The 21486-nt window shown below is 34.6% G+C and overlaps 1 protein-coding gene across 1 annotated transcript; it reads right to left on the bottom strand.

Annotated features, from left to right (window-relative positions):
* Positions 1 to 426: 426 nt before the first annotated feature.
* LOC128555819 (uncharacterized) lies at positions 427 to 2060 on the bottom strand. The gene is made up of 2 exons (XM_053539501.1): positions 1925 to 2060; positions 427 to 1871 (listed from the first exon to the last, which is right to left on the bottom strand). Exons 1-2 carry the CDS (start codon positions 2058 to 2060, stop codon positions 427 to 429), a joined length of 1581 nt encoding a protein of 526 aa, XP_053395476.1.
* Positions 2061 to 21486: the final 19426 nt, after the last annotated feature.

A 21486-nucleotide genomic window follows, 5' to 3' on the forward strand; every position in this document is an offset into this window, starting at 1 on the left:
TCCCTTTCTTTGTCAGTTCTACCATCGGCCTGGCTCTCTTTGCGAAGTTTTCCACGAATTTCCTGTAATAGCTTCCCAGGGCTACGAACTGGTTCACGTTCCGAGCGTTCTTGGGTCTTAGCCAGTTCACCACTTTGTCTATGTTGGAAGGGTTGGGTCTCACTCCATCTCTTGACACCACATGTCCCAGAAAGGTTACTTCCTTTTGTAACATCTCGCATTTTTCAGGTTTCAGTTTGAGTCCAGCTTCACTGAGTCTCTGTAATACTTGATCTACTTTGTTAATGTGGTCGTCTATATCTTTTCTAAAGACTATGACGTCATCAATGTAGATTAGGCACGTCTCCCACTCCAACCCCTGCAATGCTATTTCCATCGTCCTCTGGAGTTTACTTGCAGCGTTGTTTAGTCCGAATGGCATTCTAGTCATTTCAAATTGACCGTATTTGCAGACAAAGGCACTTTACTTATATCTGCCTCCTTCAGTGGAATCTGAAAATAGCCGCTGGTGAGGTCGAAGGTGCTGAAGAGGGTCGATCCTGCAACGGCAACCAGACAGTCTTTTACGTGAGGCATGGGAAAGCCGTCAGGTTTCACCAGTTCATTCAACTTCATGTAATCGACACATGGCCTAACAGAACCATTCTTCTTCCGCACGAGTGCCAGAGGGGATGCCCATGGTGACGTGCTTTCCCTTATCACACCCTTTGCTTTCAGGTCCTCAATCGCATCCTTTTCCTCACTAGCGAAGGCTAAAGGCACCTTTCGTGGTCTCTGTTTTATTGGCGGCGCATCGCCAGTGTCAATACTGTGTTCTGTGATGTTTGTAAGTCCTATGCCCCATTCGTTCCTCGAGAAAACGTCCTGATGGCGCACCAATAATTCTGCTATCTTAGCCCGTTCGGTTTCTAAAAGTCCCTTGCAAGCAGACTCATATAGGTTCTGTAAATGTTCAGGAACTTTGTCCTGTGATAAGCCAACCCCTACACCTGGGACTTTTACTTCTTGTTTCTGTTTCGGGATCTGTATCCTTCTCACTGAGAAATTATTTCCATCTTCATTATTAGACTCATGTGTAGCCAATACCTTCACTTCTCCTATTCTTTCTGCACAGCCCAGTACAACATCTTGTCTTACAGTGACTCGAGTTGGGTATGGGTTTAACAACCTAATCATATTGGTAGCACCTTTGTTGATGTCTACTAGCGTCGCTGCCATTCGTAGAGGGTAGTTGGAAATGAAATGGTCTGTTGGTTCTATCAAGAAATGACAATCCTCTATCAAGTCATCAGTATCGTTACGTTCTATGGTGACCTCAATTAAAGTTTCACTATAACCAGGTATATCTTGTGTGTCTGTGGCTGTAACCTTCCTAACACGGCTAGACATGCCTATCTGTGTGCATGGGATCTCATGACCCTGGAGCTTTATAACTCCTCTGCTTAACATCATGTCTGCTGGTCCATTGTTTTCATTCTGCTGTACGTCTATTCCCAGCAGGCAATCATCCTCTATGTCCGCGACAACCATCTCTTGCTGCATAATTAAAGGGCCCATCTGAAGTGAGAAGGTCCCTTTTCCTAATTCGTTCAGTGGAGCTCCTCCTGCCCCTTTTAGAAGGTTTGATACTTCAAACTCAGGTCTGTTTTCTTCGTCGAGTCGGTTGAAAAATCTCGCCGACAGCACGGTTTCCGACGCTCCAGTATCTGCTGTGAGCACCACAGGTGTGCCCTGGATAATCCCCCTTATGTAAATGCCATCGCATAGTCCAGCCTTCCTTCTGAGGGCAGTTGGCCTCAACGTATCTCTCACTTCTGGTTTTTGTTGGCCAAAGTTTTGGACCTCCCTTTGGCCTCGAGGGTAGGTCCTTTCTAGTTTAAAGGACCGTTTGATGAAGCTGTATTGTTTAGTCCACGTCCATAACCTCTGTCTCCTCTATCTCTGTCCATATCTCTTCTTTGTCCATCTCGATTATCCCTTCTCCCATAGGCTGGTCTTCGCTGTGGGCACTCCCTCGAGTAGTGTCCCTTCTGTTTACAGCTGAAACACGTGACATCCATTTTGCTGTTTCTTTTATTATCTTGACCTTTATTTACATCCCCGGTTTCTGATCCTCTATGGGTGTACGGCAGGGTGCTGTTATGGTACCCCCGTGTATTGCTGGATTATCTTTCTTGCAGAGCTTCGTGATCGTGTTGTCTATCTTGGCTGTATTCCTGCGTTGTTATTCTGTCACTAGTGTCCCATCTGTAAGAATCAAGTCTACCACTAAATGTGTCATTGTAGTCGGTATTTCTCGCTGACCTGTCCCTATTCTGTACTATGTCTGTCCCTGACCTATACTCCATGGTAGTCCCCCTTTGGCATCTTTGTCTGTCTGTTCCTCTTCCACCAGTGTCTTCTCCATACCTTTGTCTGCCGAGGTCGTCGTCTGACCTTTCGCAATGGTTGTTGGTGCTTGTCCATGTTGATGCCCTTTGGTGTGGTCATCTATCCCTGTCGTCTCTGTTTTCTGTGTCGAGCCTCCCCCTTGGAATGTTTTCTTTGTGATTGTTCTGTTCGTCCCTTCTGTTCGATGTCTTGGCCGCATTAACTGCATCCCTGTTGAGCTGCCGATCGTCTCTTGACTGCCTAACCTGAAATGTCTCAAACACATGTGTCATATTTGATAAAAAATTTTGCAACAATTTTTCCTGTTGTTCAGCTTGTTGCTGTAACATACAGCTGATTTTTGTAAGAAGGTAATCTTCTCTGCTCATACCAGGGCTCTGCGTGGCTAAATCTCGGGTGCTGGTTCCACACTCACCCTCGCTTTGGTTGTCCCCCCTCTATGTCATGGTCATTGTCCTCTGCTTCAGAATGTCTGTCGTCTGCCACACCACCTTGATCATCTGATCTGTGCTCATCTTCACTATCGCTAAGATCTGTTGCTCTACCATGTGACTCTTCTGGGCTGGTCCATCTTGCGAGTCATCATACTCTCTTTCTCCTTCGTCTTCGGTCTCACTCTCTACGACCAGTTGCTGTCGCACCTCCTCTATCTTCTGTCCTCTAGTTACGGGTCTCATGGCTCTAAGGTTCATCTCTCCACTTCTGGTCCAAAATCTTCACCAAATATCCCACCGCTGCCACCACAAAATATGTTACGAGCCAGAGTACACTGATGGGACGTCTTGGAAGCGTTTTAAGTACACGGTGTCTTATTGCAACTGGAGCTCAATGATGTAGAAGGGGCTACTTGGCAAGTTAACAGACGACGATAAACGATGAATATTGCGAACGTTTGTTAACTTGCCAGTGCTCAGCTGTAATGCCTTCACAGTCTACAGCATTCTCAGGATTAGGGTTTGACTTCCACCAATTAAGATAACCAAGTAAAATTTACAAATTAAAAAAAAAATAATCAAGATGTTCTGAAAATTTACAACCTTTATTTTTAAGAGCCCTAACAATAACGGCTTGAAAGTATGAAACAAAAATAAATAGCAATAAAACAAAAGACCATGAGATCTGTTTGACTAAAACCCCGACGTGATAAATTTCTAATAGCTACTTAAAGATGTAACACGTAAGAAATGCCAAGGTAACAAATTATGTATGATCTATTTACTCTAAATACTTGATATGATTGCAAAAATCCAAGTACGTAAAATTCTTAAATAAACGCTGCTAAAATCTATCAAGAGCAGCACATACGTGTTAAAAAACATATCTGTACCTTAGCTAAATGCTTCCTGAACTTATAAGTAATTTAATAATTAAATTAAATATGAAAATTATTTGGAACAGAATAACGTCTGGCAACTTTTTGTAAACAAGGTGGAAGTGCCGAATAGCGGTCGGTCAAGGCCTTTTATATGTCAACAATTCCAACAAATACCACAGTACTCAGACGCTAGTTGGAAGTTCCAACCAAGTTGGAAGGGGCGCCTAAAGGAGACCCTCTACTGTTGGAAACTCACCAGGTCGTATCAACGATACAACAAAGTGTTATATTACAAGATGGCACATGGACATTATAATAAAACACTAAATATCATTCCTATAAAAATGTTTCTAAAAGTAACGACTAGCAAAGCCTAAATAACAATTTACTACAATTCAAATTTTAGCGCCAAGCAAACTTAATATAAAAATAGTGCCTCGCGCACTTACTTAAAGAGGGTGGCGTCATACGAGATAAAACGAGAACCGGAACAAGATGTCCGCTAGAAAAAACAAGGAAGTGGTTTAAGACTGATAAAATTAACAATAATTTACTATTAAGCAATGCCAAAATGATTTTAAGTTAACAGAGACATGAAAGGTAATGAAACATTTGAAATGCAATATGTTTTGTATAAATAGCGATGCATGAAAAACGTACAGCAGTGGAAATACATACGGCACTATGCAAAAAAAAAAGATGGGTGGGGTACCCACTTACTACAATATATAGAGGATATTTGTTTGTTTAAGTCTAAGATCGAAATATATTTCACCGAGTGAACACTATAACGCAATATGTTCACGAGTGGCGCAGCCACGAGTGAATATGTAAACTATGGTGTTCACGAGTGAAATATATTTCGATCTTACACTGAAACAAACAAATTTTCTATTTATTTTATGCATTTTTAATGTTTTTAACCAAATTATATTCAGTTTGTCCGCGCAACATCACGTGCATCACATCATAACGTCATAATGTCGTGACGTCAGGATGTCTTTGTAGAAAAACTATAACGTTCTATTACGTTCCCTGATTTCTTTTACTTTTTATTATGATAAAATGTAAATATTTATGATCCTTTTATTATTTTTATACATCTTTACGTTTACTGAAGGAAGTTTTGCAAGGAAATTCTTATCATTTATTATACATATCATTTCGCATTCAAATGTAGTTCCGTACCAGTGAAAAATAAAAATATCAATTTTATTTCACTGATAAATTTCAGTATTTCATAAAAGAGCATAAAAAGATACTTTTTCTCTGCAAACACATAGAGGATCATAGATTAATATCGAGAGGTCATTAAATTAATACTTCACTTTAAACTTAGTTGCCCATAGCGACGTACTATTTATTTATGAATATAATAGCACTTTCTAATACAAGTTTATTATCTTTAAAGGCTAGTAATAAATTATTTCTAGCATATAAGTGTTTAGTAGACATTGTGAAATGAGAAATATATACAATCGGGGATATTGATCAAGAATTCACAATGTCTGCTAATACACGTAAATGCAAGTGATGTGATAGAAAAATACATTGATAACAAATAGAAAAATAAATATTTTGTTACAAAAAAAGAATAATTTCTAAAGCCTTATATCTGTTTTATGATTTTGGGATGTGTCTTCATAATGTCCATGTATTATACAAACACGTCCCAAATTGGAAAATCTTTCATCTTACTTTTTTGTTTTTAGTTTCTGTTGGGTTTAAAGTAGCATCCACACAATTCAGATCATTCTGTTACTTTCCAGCTTTGATTATAGAGGGAAGTCCCAAGTGCCCCGCCGTGTACTATTATATCACGGGCGAGCAACTAGATAGAATCCCCGAAGACCAGCTGGATTGCTTCCTCACATGATGACTTCAACGCCCCGATTGAGACTCGAACCCACATCGGTGAGGGCAATCTTACTTTCTAGACTTCTGTGTTCTTTTAGAGGATTGCCATCAAAATACTGCATATGTTTAAAACAAACATGTTCTAATGGGGAAACCTAACATCTGTTTCTACATTTATGTGATATTTTAGGGGTTTGCCATCACGATATCACATATGTTACTAGTTATGAACATGCCTTACATCTTTTTTTTTTTACTTATATGCAATTTAGGGGTTTGTTGTCTTAATGCCGTATATATCATACGAACATGTTCTAATGGAAAACCTAACATTTATTTCTGGACTTATTTCTGTTCTAAGGGTTTGCCATTCACTCTACATTAATTTTATTTTATACTCTTATAAGATATGAATTATAGCCAGGAGTATTATGTATTATTTTCTACTGGTGTGGGAATATTTTAAGCTTCCGTCGTTCACTCGGGGGATTTCACCGTGGAATGTAACCTCAGTTGTGGCTAAATTGCACATCCCATAACACCGACATCACTGTTTGCAGAAAAAAAAAACGCATTCCAACCTGCAATATTATTGGTGGGGTTACCTTTCCTTATTTTTGTTTTGTGCAATATGATTTGTTCTTCTGGCGAATAAATAGAAAAAGTGGAAACTCCACAGGTCGCTCAACACAACAAAAACGAAAATGTTGCAGGCTCGGTTTGATTGAGCCTGTTCATGGATGGTAGTTGAAATGCATGCTACCGTCCACGCCCTCTAGCCCCGGGTTGAGCAGAATTCAACATTTACACATGTTAAAAGTACAAAAAACAAGGCGTGTACATAGTGTACGATCACACTAAAATTAAACAAACGCTATGTAAATATTGACCAATGAAAGTCATAAGGAAATTATTCTACTGAGTCCGTGTGGTCGCAATAAAATGAAAACGGCTGGAACTGATGACATGTAAGTGGACATTTTTACAACTATTCACTAACGAAAATGTCATGCTGATGAAAATGCCTTCTGACAAACTTCAGATGATGACCTAAAATAGATTAAGAAATGAAAGAAACAATTACTGCGTTGTCGAAATGTGCGATGAAGATAACATTTAGTTTTAACATGTAACGCTCTTTTAATTTGCGGGCCCGTACTTTTTTGGCACAATATTTTCATTGTTTAAACTTTAGATCCATAGTCGCTAAATGCATCCGAAATATCGTGTATTGGAAGAAATCAGGTTAACTTTAAAAGTGCATCTGTGCTGTTTCTCTATTTACATTTTTACGATGTTCCATTACAAAAATTGGCTACTGGAACAACATCATAAGAAAGATTAGCCTTGTCAAGAAAAACCATTTCTAATTCAGCTATAATATTATTTACAGTGTAACTTCCGAAAACCGGACCTTCTGAAAACCGGAAACCTTTGAAAACCGCACGAAACTCAAGGTCCCGTTTTCTTCTGTTCTTATTTCTATATATTTTAACCTCTAAAAACTGGAACTTCCGAATTCTGAAAACCGGACGATTTCTGAAAGACCGTTCATATTTTAACACTAAAATTGACTTCTGAATACCGAACAGCAAAATATTTGCTGGATTAAAAGTGTCACCTGATAATCTAGAAAAGCTGTCAACATGTTTTGTTTTGTTTATTCATTAGCAGTGCGCATTTATTTTGACACGCTATATAATCACAATGATCATTTGATGCAAAAGTAAGGAAGTAATTAGCGATTATTTTCATTTGTATTCAATTTATGAAAACGTGATGAATTAAATATCTTATGTGTTAAAAACTTTCAAAATGTTTGAACGAAAGAAAGATAGATGATTTAAATGATTAGTTACATCGGTTAAACTATGCATTATCAACATTAATTAAAATTTAATGTTGACGAACTCTGGACTCTAAAGATGGTAAAATGTAAGTGGAAAATGTTTGCGTAAATGCTATTATTAAAGTTCTGTTGTTTCTTTTGATATTTGTTATTTATGTATTTATTATCCTTAACGTTTGTAATTAATTAATTAATTAATATGAAATTGTAAAATTAAAAAGGATAAAAGTCTCCTTCATCCTACGTGTAAGAAAACATAACTCTTGTGCACCACGTCCATTTTGTCTACAAACTTCCAAACTTCTGAATTCCGGAAACTTCCAAAAACCGAACTTTTAGGCTGGTCCGGAGGTCGTTCGGTTTTCGGAAGTTACACTGTATGAGGTAAGTTGTCTTATTTATTCGTACTTACATTATGAAAACGCTCAAATAAGAACATGAAAGGGCATGGCAAAACCTTGCAATGGTCGATACTTCACTAATAATTATCAAAGATCATTCTCTTTTAATACAGAGGATATATCTGTGTGGACTCTGGTTTAGGCTGACGTGACAAAAATACCAATTCTTAAATTAGAGCAGTTTTATAACTTGCCTTTTTGTTGATTGTGGAAAAGCTACAAAACGATTTCAGACGGAAATGGAAAAGGACAAATGACTTGAGAACAAAAGACTGACACACCATTTCGCACCTTAATTAATAGATAATTACAAAAAATATAAAATGCTAGTACAACACATAAAAAAAAACAAGTTATTTCTGACGGGGAGATTGATCTTTTTACGCTTCTCTAAAATAATAGAATAGAGTGAAAATTGATTACATATAGCCCACCTATTTTTCGAAAAAGAAGCCGTGGACGTTTTTAATGCTCGTCATTCATATTCAGTGTTAACTTCATGACATTTGGGCAAATATTAGGTGTAGCTGTTGCCTTATTACTTATACGCGATTGTAAGCCTGTAAATGTAAAAAGAAATTGAATACAATACCATGTTACGTGAATTAATCGTATTTTACTAAACGAAATAAACAATAACGAAACATCTAAGAATCGCTACAGTAACAGGTATAAAAACGAGGAGATGTCAGTGCAAGCAACGAAAATTTTGTACAATTTTAGTTATTGAGCCTGTTTGCTAATATCTTGACTTGTAACATAACATCTAGAAGATAGTTTGTGTTCCTAAGCTGCAAGATAAAAGCTACTCTTTTTGTGCATACATATTAAATCGTTTTAAAATATAAGTCTTAGACCACTCTAAATGTATAGTAATAAAACTATTGTCACAGGTACCATTTGAATAAGGCGTATCAAAGATTTGTAACGATATTTTCATGGATATTGATGTAAAAGGTTGTACTTTATAATTATTTTCCAAAAATAAACAAAATATACTTGTAAACTATTTTTCAACACTACTAATGATGTATTTTCATGAAAGTAACTTAACGTTGAACCTTTCTCCTGATACACAGGCAGACGTAGTTACCGCTTGTAATGACACATTCTAACACGACCTGATTAATTTCGTATTAAACAAGAAAGGCTGAAAATTGTGTGTTATTATACAACAATTCATTTTTCTGAAGTTGCAAACATTACGTCATAGAGTCAAACCGCGTAGCGGCGCGCTGGAAAAGAAACCAAAAGAAAACACTCGTCAGGAAAATATTTAATGCTTTCGTCAAGAATGCGCTTTAAATTCATTTGTAACGTGTTAAAATCGAAAAAAATGTCATTTAGTGATATGCTCTTGAATAAATCATTGTCGTTCAGATGCATATAAGCATATCACGAGGGCGCGAATTCCTTCGCATCTGAACTCCAAACAATGATTTTATTCAGCGACAAATCACAAAATGAGATATACTATTTCTTAACTACACTATCGGGATGATATTCTTATAATATATCGATAATCTGTTGTTCGGTTGAATGGTTAATAGTATTTATCATTAATAGCTCCAGTTAAATAAAACCAGCAATTCGGATACTGTTGTTTCTGTTTTGGATTGAAACTTCTATGTATGGAATAATATCATACATACCAAAATTATGATATGAATTTAAATATTGTTAATTCCTTTACTCTAAATTGGAATATACCCCGCGGAATCTGTGGGATCTATATTTCTCAATTAATAAGACTTCCCAGGGCATGTAGTCCTGTTCAAAATTTCAGTGAACGTAATCTTTGCGTTACCAAAATCTCCTTCAAGAGGCTACCACCTTCATAAACTGCATAAAAATCGGAATTCAAATTTGGTTTTAAAATTCAATAGCAATCTGAAGACACTTTTGCTAGAAGGTTTATCAAAATCTGACTTTTATAGGGATGTTATTTACAAACTTCGTAAGATTCTGTGTCATGGAAATTTTCCCAGTCTTTTTGGAAAGGTATTGAAAGAGGTTATGACTCAACTATTCTGAGATACACCGTTTCTTTAGTATTCAGCCTTTAAACACTTGGAGGCTACACCTTCCACTTTGATTGTGTGTGATGGGACAGGCAGAAGACTCAATAACAAGCATTTTTAAAGCCCACCTTGATAATTTTTTTCTTGCCTGTTGGTTTAGCCGGTCCCTAATGTTTGGTTGCTCTGCTTTTTGAAGAGGCACTTGCGTATTTGGGGTTTTAGGTTTTATTTTATATATTTTTACACGAGCAACTTGTCACTGATTATATATTGTGCTTTTAAGTGACAGTGTATATGTAATAGATTCACCCGTCGGGGATAGCTTCTATTTTCACTTAAGAAATATTAAGTTCACATGTGTTGTTTATCGTAGAATAACCCGTGTTATGAGTTCTTATGCGTAAGAATATATCACGAAGGCCGTAATGCAACATATATATGTGTAAAATGGCCATCAAACCTTTCATCAATTACCCTCCAGTCCCAAAAAACCAGATTGTTCCCGCACGCAACAGATTAGGTGTTTGTGCCATTTTGCAGCCGAACTTTGTTGTTATTGCTGTACGCGGATACCACGAGTTTAACGCTGGTATTTACAACGTCACGTGACTTTCATTTATAAAAAATGGCACGCGGGGGTTTGGCGGTATACGATACAGTCAAAACAATCCTTTGCACGCGTGTGGATTATCGCAAAACAACCGTGGATTGATTTTCTTCTATGTTTATTTAGGTTATTTGCTGGTCGTGTTGGAATGTCCTGTAACATTGAAACATGGTGAGGATAAAGAATGGGGGATTGCGAAATTAACATGCAGTGCACTCTTGTATTTCTTGATGTGTTTGTTTTTGTTTTGTCTTTGTTGTCTATTCCTTTTACTTTGTCTATGTTTTATGTGTATATGTCTACCATTTGTGTTCTGGGAACGTGGCTATTCCTTTTAGATACCAGTCCTTGTATTTGTGACAAAATGTATAAAATTGGATAATTTTGTTGTAATCTAATAGGAATCTACTCAATAATATTTGCAGTTTTATATAGATACATTGAAAAATGTGATAACAGAAAGAGTGCATATTAGTGATGTTTGGTACATATAGATATATATTATATGTAGCATGTTCTCTAGTAAAATGTATATGTCGGTAAATGATGTTGTTGTTGTTTGTTAGTGATAGTTTGTTGTTGTTTGTTATTGATAGTTAGTTTACTTAATTATCAACTATTATTATTGGGAAACGACACATATCTCTGTCAGAGAACAAAGTTTCTACTTTCGAACATCTATAAATTTTGTCCTTCGGCACTGGCTCTTGATTGCCAGTCTCCTCGTAATTAATGTTTCGACAATAAAATCAGTAATTACACGCAGATGGTAATCCTGTACAATAAGAGGAATAACATTATCATGCTATTAAAGCTAAAACTGTCTAGTCAAAGTGCAACATACAGACATTATAGTGTAAAATCGTTTTGATAGAACAGAAGCCAATGGTAAGAATATGTGGTCTAGGGTATTTGCATTTATTGTTTCCTTTGAGGAAACATTCCCGATTTGAATCTAAGATTTATTGTAAGTTTTGTTTCCTAAATGTAAGCTAAATATTTAATCTCTAGTAGATGTGCTTTTATCTAATGTATGTGTTTCAATGTAAATTCTTGCATAAGACCTTTGTTTTTTGCTACTTTTGGGCATTCACAGATTTTTATAACAAGAGCTGTTCGTAAGACAGCGCGCTCCACTATTCGGGTATTTGACAGTAAAATGAATATATGTCTCAATAAGAGACCTCTACTTTAAAAGGAAGATACACCATGAGGCATTATTCTGTCAAGAACACAAATTAGAGTTATTGGGATTGTTACAACACATGCAGATGATGATGGTAAAGATATATTTTGAGTTTCAAGTCATTATCTTATATAGTACAAAAGTTATGTCCAGACAACGAAGTTTGTTTAAAAAATTTAAAAGTTACAGTAAGATATAAGCAATATTAACAAAGATATGACAGAAAAACAAAGGTTGCCGAGAGTATTTTACTATACGATAGCATTTATACTATGGCACATGTCGTATAAAGGCAGGGTGTCCTATAAAGCTAAAACATTCACTGTCGACCGATGTAATCAAGAAAATGAGTACTAATTGTCACAATTATTTTACATAAAATATGAATATAATAAGTAATTAACTCAAATAAAGGAATGCCACACAATTGTCAATAGCTCCTGAAAATGAACGTTCATTTCATGTTATAACATCTGCATGCTTTGGGATATCTTGATGCACTCTCTTTACGTTTTTTTTGAAAATGATGTGACAAAAAACATGCGTTAACCCATATCTATATAAATGAAACATTGTAACATATATTATCATAGCCTGCGTGTATGTTACATGTCATGTTTGTAATGATGTATACCTTACGTACTTTAACATATTTTGCCATCGATGTATGTTTTTTGATCGGCATATGTAATATTAAATTAATTTAAAAGTTAAAAAAATGTTGGTTTATTTTAGATGTTTGTTCGTCAAAAAGTCTATAACATGAATGTTATTTATTGCTAAAACAGTTTGATATTTCAGTGCCCATCGTAAAAAAAACAAAATCTTTTTTTAACCTGAAGCAGATGTTAGTGAGCTATTATTTAAACAAAAACTAGAGAAAGCATAATCAAATATAGAGAATATGTTCAAACACTTCAATTTCAAAATCAAAAGGAGGTGTCTAACACAACCTACGGTGCCATTTCCTTTTTTTAAACTCTCTAAATTTTCTACTATATTTAGCAATTCATCATAATGATTAAACATCCATTCAGTAACAAGAAATTGAGTAATTGAGTTTTGCAAAATATACTGAATCGATGCACTTTTTACAGCAAGTAGGAGGCCTTCTAAAGATGTTGATGTGTAAAAACATATAATCTACCAACGTAAGTTTGGTGAAATGCCTCCCACTTATTCTTTGAATTATAAATAATGCACATTTCATTACCTTTTATAAAAGAATTCGGTCAAACTGAGCATGAAGTTATTTTGCTTACATCTAAAGGCTCTTCTTTCACAATAGCAGAGGTCTTCTTCAAGTGTCATGTGACGGTCGTAAAAGCCACCACGTACTGTGACTCAGTGTTAATAAATTTTCAGGAACTTTTGGATCACACAGTTTACTCAATATACAATATACATTGTTATGTAAAATATGATTTCGTTTAAGTCATAGATAGTGGTGTGATGCTTGATAAACATTTAATAGACTACAATGTATATCAAACCGAGCCTTTTATGCTTGGTTGTCATCGGTATTACTTTAGTTTTAGATTGCTAATATCTAATAGTATGGGGTTGGAAATTTCTAGTTTATTCCATAATTTACTTGGCCTTATTTGATGTTTTTTTTTTATTTATATCACATTCTAGATTATAAACGACATGATATATGCTATTAATATTTGTGTAGTAATAATAATCTGAATAAATGTTCACGGTGGAAGAAGAAATAATCTGAAATCTCCCAAGTTATGTAAGTATAAGCTAGCATAAGTATAAATGAATATTTCTAGGGCTTGTGTTAATGGCTAATAGTCTGTAATTATGTTTTTTTTCAGGCTAGTCTTTCACGGCTTCTCCTTTTTCAATGTTTTAGTAACATTATCTTTGTGATATTTTAAAAATGTCTTTATGAGGTTTCTGGCTAGTGTAAATATTATCAACTTGCGGAAGATGTGTAACAACAAGTAACATTTTTATTTCATATTTTCTATAGAAACATTGCTTTGTCTTTAATCGACGCTGAATCTGCAGTGTGTTTGTCCTGAAAAGAAAGAATTTAGTTTATATAAAGCTTATTAACACATATTTATCAATTATATTTTAGAATTCCCACAAAAATATTCGTAGGTTGATTACGTGTAATAATAGTATATACTTGTGTGTACATTTGTCACTGGGGTGAAATTAAGGCATTACACAATTTTTTTCTCTGCTTACCGGACAGAATTTTCTCACATGTTCACCCTTGATTCGTCCCTGGCTGTAAGATGACTCCTGCATTATAAATGCAATTTTTGAATATGGCTACTTAAATTCAAAAGTCAAAAATTCACGGCCTGTAAACACTGGCTCGTCCTCTTTGAGGAGATGAATTGAAAAAAGAGCCAATGATACTTCCGAGGAGGCGCTAATGACCGGAACTTTATGCAGAATGTAAACAAAGAAGAAGGGTGAGATGATTGTTTCCTTTCTCAGATAAATTTAAGGCCCTATTAAAAAAAAAAGCCAATGTAGTTCCACTCAGAAATTATTATACTTTTTATATATGCAGGCCATTTTGCAAGGTAAATGCATTCCTTGACGTGAGAACTTTTAAAAGTTGGAAAATGGGGCAAATTCGGACCAAAAGTGGAGATTTACCCATATATTTCGCCCTAATTTACACAAATAAGAGTAAACATACATTGTACCAATTTTTCCCATAATGGTATGTTAAATCTGAATTATCTGTGTGTTTTAACGGCGGGTTTTACCCCTCTATGTTCAATTTTGGCTAAGAGGAGGAGCCAAAGCCTTGGAGGAGGCGCAAATGTCCAGAGTCGGAGCCACTGATCAGTTCTTTTCCTGGCTGATAAACACTCGGATAAAGCGTTTTCGTTCTCGCAATGTAATATCTATTTCGTTTTAATGTTTGTAATTTGATGCTTGATATTGTATTATACTACCCAAATGCACATACTCTACCTAAAATAACAAGAGCTGTCCATAAGACAGCGCACTCGACTTTTCTCAGTGCTTGACTCTGAATTAGAGCTTTGCCAGTAAAAACTTTATAAAACTTAAAAATTCTAAGTTAAAAATGGGCATAACTCTGTCAAAATTCAAATTGGAGTTATAGGGATTGTTTCTCTTGGTGTAGACTTTGATAGTGGATAACTGTTTTAAGTTTCAAGTCAATAGTTCCATTCACTACTAAATTCGACCAACAAAGATGAGTTTATAACTGTGTGTAAATGTATCAAAGAGGCAATAAAAAAATAGAAATTTGGTTATTATTAATACATTATAAAGAATTCCATGTCATTGTATTCTCACTTCCTTTGTTAATTGCATTATATTTGATTATATATTATATGTCTACGTATTGTTTTCTCTTTTCTAGTTAACAACATGTTTGTTACTTTCTTTAAAATTGTATGAACGTGACTATGTATATTGTAATATTGGTGTTTAGACGATGTACGATGTACAAGTCTGAATAAAATTCTGTTCTGTTCTGTTTGATAGTAACAATGATATTTGATGCTATCAAAAGGGTTAACCAAAAGGGTATACCAAAAATTCTCTGTTAAAAAGGGGCATAACTCCATCGAAATTCAAATCAGTTATAGGGATTGTTTCTCCTGGTGTAGACGTTGATAGTAAATAACTATTTTAAATTTAAAGTCAATAGATTTGATAGTAACAGAGATATTTGACTTTATAAAAAAAGACCAACGGCGACGCCGACTCCGACGACGGTGCGAGTGCAATAGCTCTACATTTTCTTCGAAAAATCGAGCTAAAAATATATGTGTATGTATCAATGCAACGGCATCATAGTTTAATGTTAAATGGTCAATTTTATTTTAAATGTTTGAAAGGAATCGCTAAGAAAGGATGCCCAATTCTGTATGATATTATTACTTTTGTTCGTTCCAGATGAGTCTGTTTAAAAGTAACAACATACATGTTTCCTTACAAACGTTATTTAAGTAAAATTAAAAAATTGTATTTATAATTCTGTAACTGTAAGCTTAGTAACGGCCAGTACACATTCTTACTACGTAGCATTAATTAAAAACAAAGTCTGACATCAAATATTGCCTCAACAGATGGCACCCTTTTTACAAACTCCCAGTACTAAATAATAACTTAATATGATTTTGACTGCAGAACGACTGACAAACGGACAAGGATAAGACAAAACCTATATGCGGTTCGACCGGGGAATAAACATCTAACGTTTTCAGTTTCATTGTTATCGTTAGAACATCTGGGAGAGTATTTTGAGTGTTAGCATTTTCTCATATATGTAATCGAATTAAGCAATTTACAAGTAAACAAATATATTTATTTAGCATTTGTAAGTACCTAGTGAAGCACATATTGCAATTGCATTTCAAGACTATCACAAAGTTAACACTAACTATTAAAAAATCCAAAATGCGTTGGACACGAAAACCGTTGTGCATTATGAAATATCCCTTACATGGAAAATATCATAATTATACAACTTATAACGCCATGATAGCCCATCATTAGACAAGTGCAAAAGAAAAGAGAAGTGTAAATATCTCGTAATACATTCTAAATGAATAGGATGTTGTTACAATATCATCCATCAGATGTTTGTCACAATCCAAGGAAATCATGATACAGCTCTGGTATGTGAGAATTGATGATACATTAAAAAATCTCAATTTCAAAGTGCTTTGACTCCCACTCCGGTTCTTAGCGCCTCCTCTGCGGCGATGGCTCCTCCACGTGGTGTTAAATGCACATGTACGGGATAAACACGCTAGTAAACCACATAAGTCATGCAGCAGTAAGATATGCTTTTCAGCAAGATTGATGCAGGGACTATAAAATCTTAAATTTGTGTTAATTAGGGCGAAATATATGGGAAAATGTCTACTTTTGGTTTGGACTTGCTCTGTTTTCCGACTTTCAAAAGTTCTCACGTCAAGGAATGCATTTACCTTGCAAAATGGCCTTCATATATAAAAAGTATAATCATTTCTGAATGAAACTACATTCGCTATTATTTGAAATAGGGCCTTAAATTTATCTGAGAAAGGAAACAATCAACTCACCCTTCTTCTTTGTTTACATTCTGCATTAAGTTACGGTCATTAGCGCCTCATTGGAAGTATCATTGGCTCTTTTTTCAATTCATCTCCTCAAAGAGGATGAGCCAGTGTTTACAGGCCGTGAAATTAGATTAAAGAACATTTAGAAGTTGTAAAGTGTGATTACACTCATGGGCAAATATTACAGACAATCCCTAAAGACCCCGGAACGATTATTCTCCGATGTCGATCAAGATAATTTAATCAGGATATTATGCGTTGTCATTTCTTTCAGGGATTGGAAGCTTTAATTCACAGTATTAGAAATTAGTTCAGCACTCTATATATATAACACTATTCATATGTAGGGGCCATATTTTTTTTTTCTTTACGCAATTGCACTTGCTTACCACGGCTTTAAAATATCCAACACAATACACAGATAATTAAGCATTATATATAGTCAGGTTTGAATCAATTACTGGATAACTGTGATAGTCACAGGCGGAACATTGATTGGCTCAGTGTAGATGAGGTACAGCACATAATGTCAGTCCAAACCGACATTATTACTTAACGTGTAGCCAAATTAAGTGCCGTTGTTTCTGCTTGTCTTTTGTTTTTAACTAGTCCCAGCTTCCATGTAACATTTTGATAGGAACCCATTCTCTATATTTAGATCTCTTGTTACAGTTTCCATAAATTATGCGTTATATGAATAGTTTCACATGACAACCGCTTGGATTTACGATACCTATGTTTCCAAGTCAAACAAAAACTATTTAAAGCAAGTATGTAAACATCTTTACAGACACGGATCTACGAGAAATATTATGTTACTGATTTCATTGATTTGATGATGAATACTGAATGCGAGAAAAAATTTGCTCAATACATAGTACAACACATGAACGTTGTTTTTTTTAATTATCATGTTCTTTTATTTTGTCCTTTTCATTTCTTTTCTTTGTTTATACAATTTTGACATTGTTTAGGCTTAAGTGCCATAATTATAGATGCCTTGTTTTAGAAAGATATGTATTGAAAGAAATCAAATTTAATAGTGTAAATATGTTGTTTCTTCGTTTAGCTGTCTGCTTTCAACTCGTAAGTGCAAGCCCGTCACTAACATGATTATTCTTTTCAAAAACTCCAATCAAATTCAGATATTTATAACATTTCATTTTTTTTCAAGTTATGTATCAACAAGATATGATTCCTACTTAGAAGCGGACGAGCCTAAAAATATTGAAAAACAAAGGAAAGGTTGCAAAAATCTAGCTTCACAGTTTATTCTAAAGTAAAAGAGTAGAAGGAAATTTCTCATGTCGGTAACTTTTGTGGAATAATGTAAATATAAATGTGAATATCACTGTTTCCTCTCTTATAGGTTACATTCTACCAATTCAATTCCTTATTTATTTCATATTAATAACAAAACATTCAGACCTCATTTTCAGCACTTTAGAGCATTTCAATGATATGAAAACCATATATGGTCATTTAGTATAACAGGTCTTCTAATCAAAAATAGAAAAATATTGACATGTTATGTTGTATATAAGAAAAATAATCTGTTCTGATAAACATCACCCTCTAAAAATGCCCCCATGAAAACAGCCGTTTAGCAGTTACGCGTAGTTAGACATTTTTCGCAAAGAAAAAAACTTATTCCAAGAAATTTACAATGAAAATGGTCTAGATCTATTCTCAATACTAGAAGCAATAAACATAAGCCAAAAATTTAACTGTCACCTCCTCATGTCACTCATTATACCAGATTTCATCCATAGCATGGAACTACATTTTGGACTACTTCACATGTAACACTGAGGAGTCACTTCCGGTTTGGTGTAATCCGTCCTTGCACTTCAGGTTTTGGACAAATAATTGATAAATAAAAATGCATTAGACGTAATGCTTCGACATATTTTCCGACAAAACTTATTAACTGTAAAATCCTTCAAGGAGCTGCTATAGACTATATTCAAGAAGATGATACAAAATCATCAGGTGGTAGGGGATTTCCTTTTTAAATACACTACACTCAGTAAGAATAACGTCATGAATACAAACAATAGGGTGCGCAGCAATAGGTTTGTTCATGCGCAAATTATACTGAAGTCTATGCCAGATTTCGGATGACTCCAGACAAAGACTTATAGCTTTGAGAAATCATTTAATTGGAATATGGAAGGTGCCTATGAATATTAAGATAATTTTAAATTATAACGAAACATAAACTACTTCTTGACCAATACAAACAGTTGATATGATAAAATTCATTTCAGTTTACATTTCGACAACATTTTATGTAAGGGATGAAAATTAATCTATGTCTAAAGTTTTCAATGTTTGTATCAAAATAACCCGCTGCATTTATTTAGAATATAGTGTACAACTTGTCGTCTTAAAGTCCTGTAAAAGATTGATTTTATACTGATATGTGGAGAAGCACATTGTCAAATAATGCAAACGTTCAGATATCGCCCATATATCAACAATGTCAACAAAACTAAAAAAACATGAGAAACATTCAGTGTTTCAAAACATACATTTTTTGCATTCCTCCATTACCATTCCCCTCTGTTTATTATTTATATTGTCACTTTACTGTGTTTCTCCACGTTCCACCCACTTTTAGAATACGCTCTAGGTAAGCGGTGTTGTGTGCTGACATCTGTTGATCTACGACCAGAAAATTTTTGTGTGTGATCTACGATTGAAGACATGGGTTAACATATATATTCTGATTTAATTTTTTTTATTTAATATTGATTTATGAACTAAATCTGTTTAAGTGTCTTATTTTGATTTTAATCATTCTTAGATCGTTTATGTTTAACAAAAACTTTTCTTAGTATTGATCTACGATTGCAGACCTGGATAACATTCATATTCTGTCTTCACCAATTATTATTTTAAAGATGACATACGGCCTTAAGTCTTTTAATGTTGATCTAAGACGTGGACAAATTTTGGTGTATTCGGGTGTTTTAACCTTGATGAACTATAGGCTTGCATTGACATTCAAATTCGGACTTTTTCATTTAATAAATGTTGACTTTATGCATGAAGAGTTTTTAATGTTGATCTGCAATCTGAATATTTTCGAATGATGATATAAGACCTGCACTCTCTGTGATGTTAGAAGAACTGGAAGGGCTATTGAACTCTCCATTTCGTAGGAATCTGCGCCCATGTCAAGATTTGTCACTTTTTTGTTTGTAATCTCAAAAAAAACACGTGAGAAAAGGAATTAAAACTTGTAAAAACGCTTGTTTACTGTGATCTGACGTGTAATACAAAATCCATATCTCTCAATTTTCTTTTTTTTTCACAACATTATGCCCCTTTTTGACTAAACAATTTTTGGCTAAACTGGTTTTTGTTTATTCCATTGTATTTTGTCTTAAACATTGTCTTCTCAGACAGAAATGTTTAATGATTGAGCTGTGATGTCTTCCGTTAGACTTGTTTAAAGAATCTGCGACTGGAAACATGTCCAGGATCTGCCTTGAAATGAAATTACAGAATGAAATGTTGCTCTGATTTGAAAGGCCGCCTTTAAAGATGAATACATCTTTTACGATAGACAATCTTAATACTAGTCATTTCTGTATTTATTTAAAAATGCCAAGATTTGCTGCTATACATTGATCTATTAAGACTACATCCAAGAGCACCGCCGCATGGTTTGGTGCAACTTCGTAATCTAGTTATCTCTGAATAATTAAATTTAGATCAGAAACTTAACATTCACCTGCTGGAACTTATTACTATTTCATCTGCGAACACCTACAGGCTCATAGATTAATGTCGAGAGGTCATAAAATTAAGATTTCACTTTAAATATAACAGCTTAGTTTTTTTAGCGACGTTATATTGATTTATGAGCATTTTAACACTTTCTAATGCAGGTTTATTCATTTTAAAAGCTACTAATAAAATACTTCTTGCATGTAAGTGTTTCAGCAGACATTGTGAAATGAGAAATATAAAGTCAATCGAAGAAATTGATCTAGAATTCACAATATCTGCTACTACACATAAATGCAAGTGATGTGATACAAAAATAGACATTGGAAAACAAATAGGAAAAAATATTTTGTTACAAAAAAAGAATGATTATTAAAACCTTATGTCCGTTTTAAGACTTTTGGGATGTGTCCTGATAATGTCGCATATGTTATATGAACACGTCCCAATCGGAACATCTTACATCTTACTTTCTTTTGGTTTTGTTTCTGTTGGGTTTAAAGTAGCTTCCACACAATTCAGATCATTCTATGGCTTTCCAGCTTTGATTATAGAGGGAAGTCCCAGGTGCCCCTCCGTGTACTATTTCATTATGGGCGGACACCTGGGTAAAGAAACAATTACTGCGTTGTTGAAATGTGCGATGAAGATAATATTTAGTTTTAACATGTAACACACTTCTAATTTGCGTGCCTGAATTTTGTTGGCCCAATATTTTCATTGTTTAAACTTTAGATCCACAGTCGCTGAATGCATTCGAAATATCGTGTATTGGAAGAAATCAGGTTAACTTTAAAAGTGCATTTGTGCTGTTTCTCTATTTACATTTTAACGATGTTCCATTAAAAATTTTGCTAATGGAACAACATCATAAGCAAGATTGTGGAAATGCTTCAAAAAGGGTATCAAACAGAAATGAAAAAGGACAAATGTATATTGAAATATTGAAACCCGTTTGCACCTTAATTAATAGATCATTACAAACATATAGAATGCTACAATACAAATGTTATTTCTGATGGGGAGTTTTATCTTATTGCGCTTCTAGCAAATCTCTA

The sequence above is a fragment of the Mercenaria mercenaria genome, chromosome 1 (genome assembly GCF_021730395.1).
Source record: "Mercenaria mercenaria strain notata chromosome 1, MADL_Memer_1, whole genome shotgun sequence".
NCBI lineage: Eukaryota > Metazoa > Mollusca > Bivalvia > Venerida > Veneridae > Mercenaria > Mercenaria mercenaria.

What these genes read in the sequence shown, in the direction of transcription:
- LOC128555819 (XM_053539501.1), bottom strand. Translation starts at nt 2,060, where the DNA reads ATGGATGTCACGTGTTTCAGCTGTAAACAGAAGGGACACTACTCGAGG. An exon ending in CAGAGATAGAGGAGACAGAG is followed by an intron (nt 1,872 to 1,924) that starts GTTATGGACGTG and finishes CCTTTAAACTAG; the next exon opens with AAAGGACCTACCCTCGAGGC.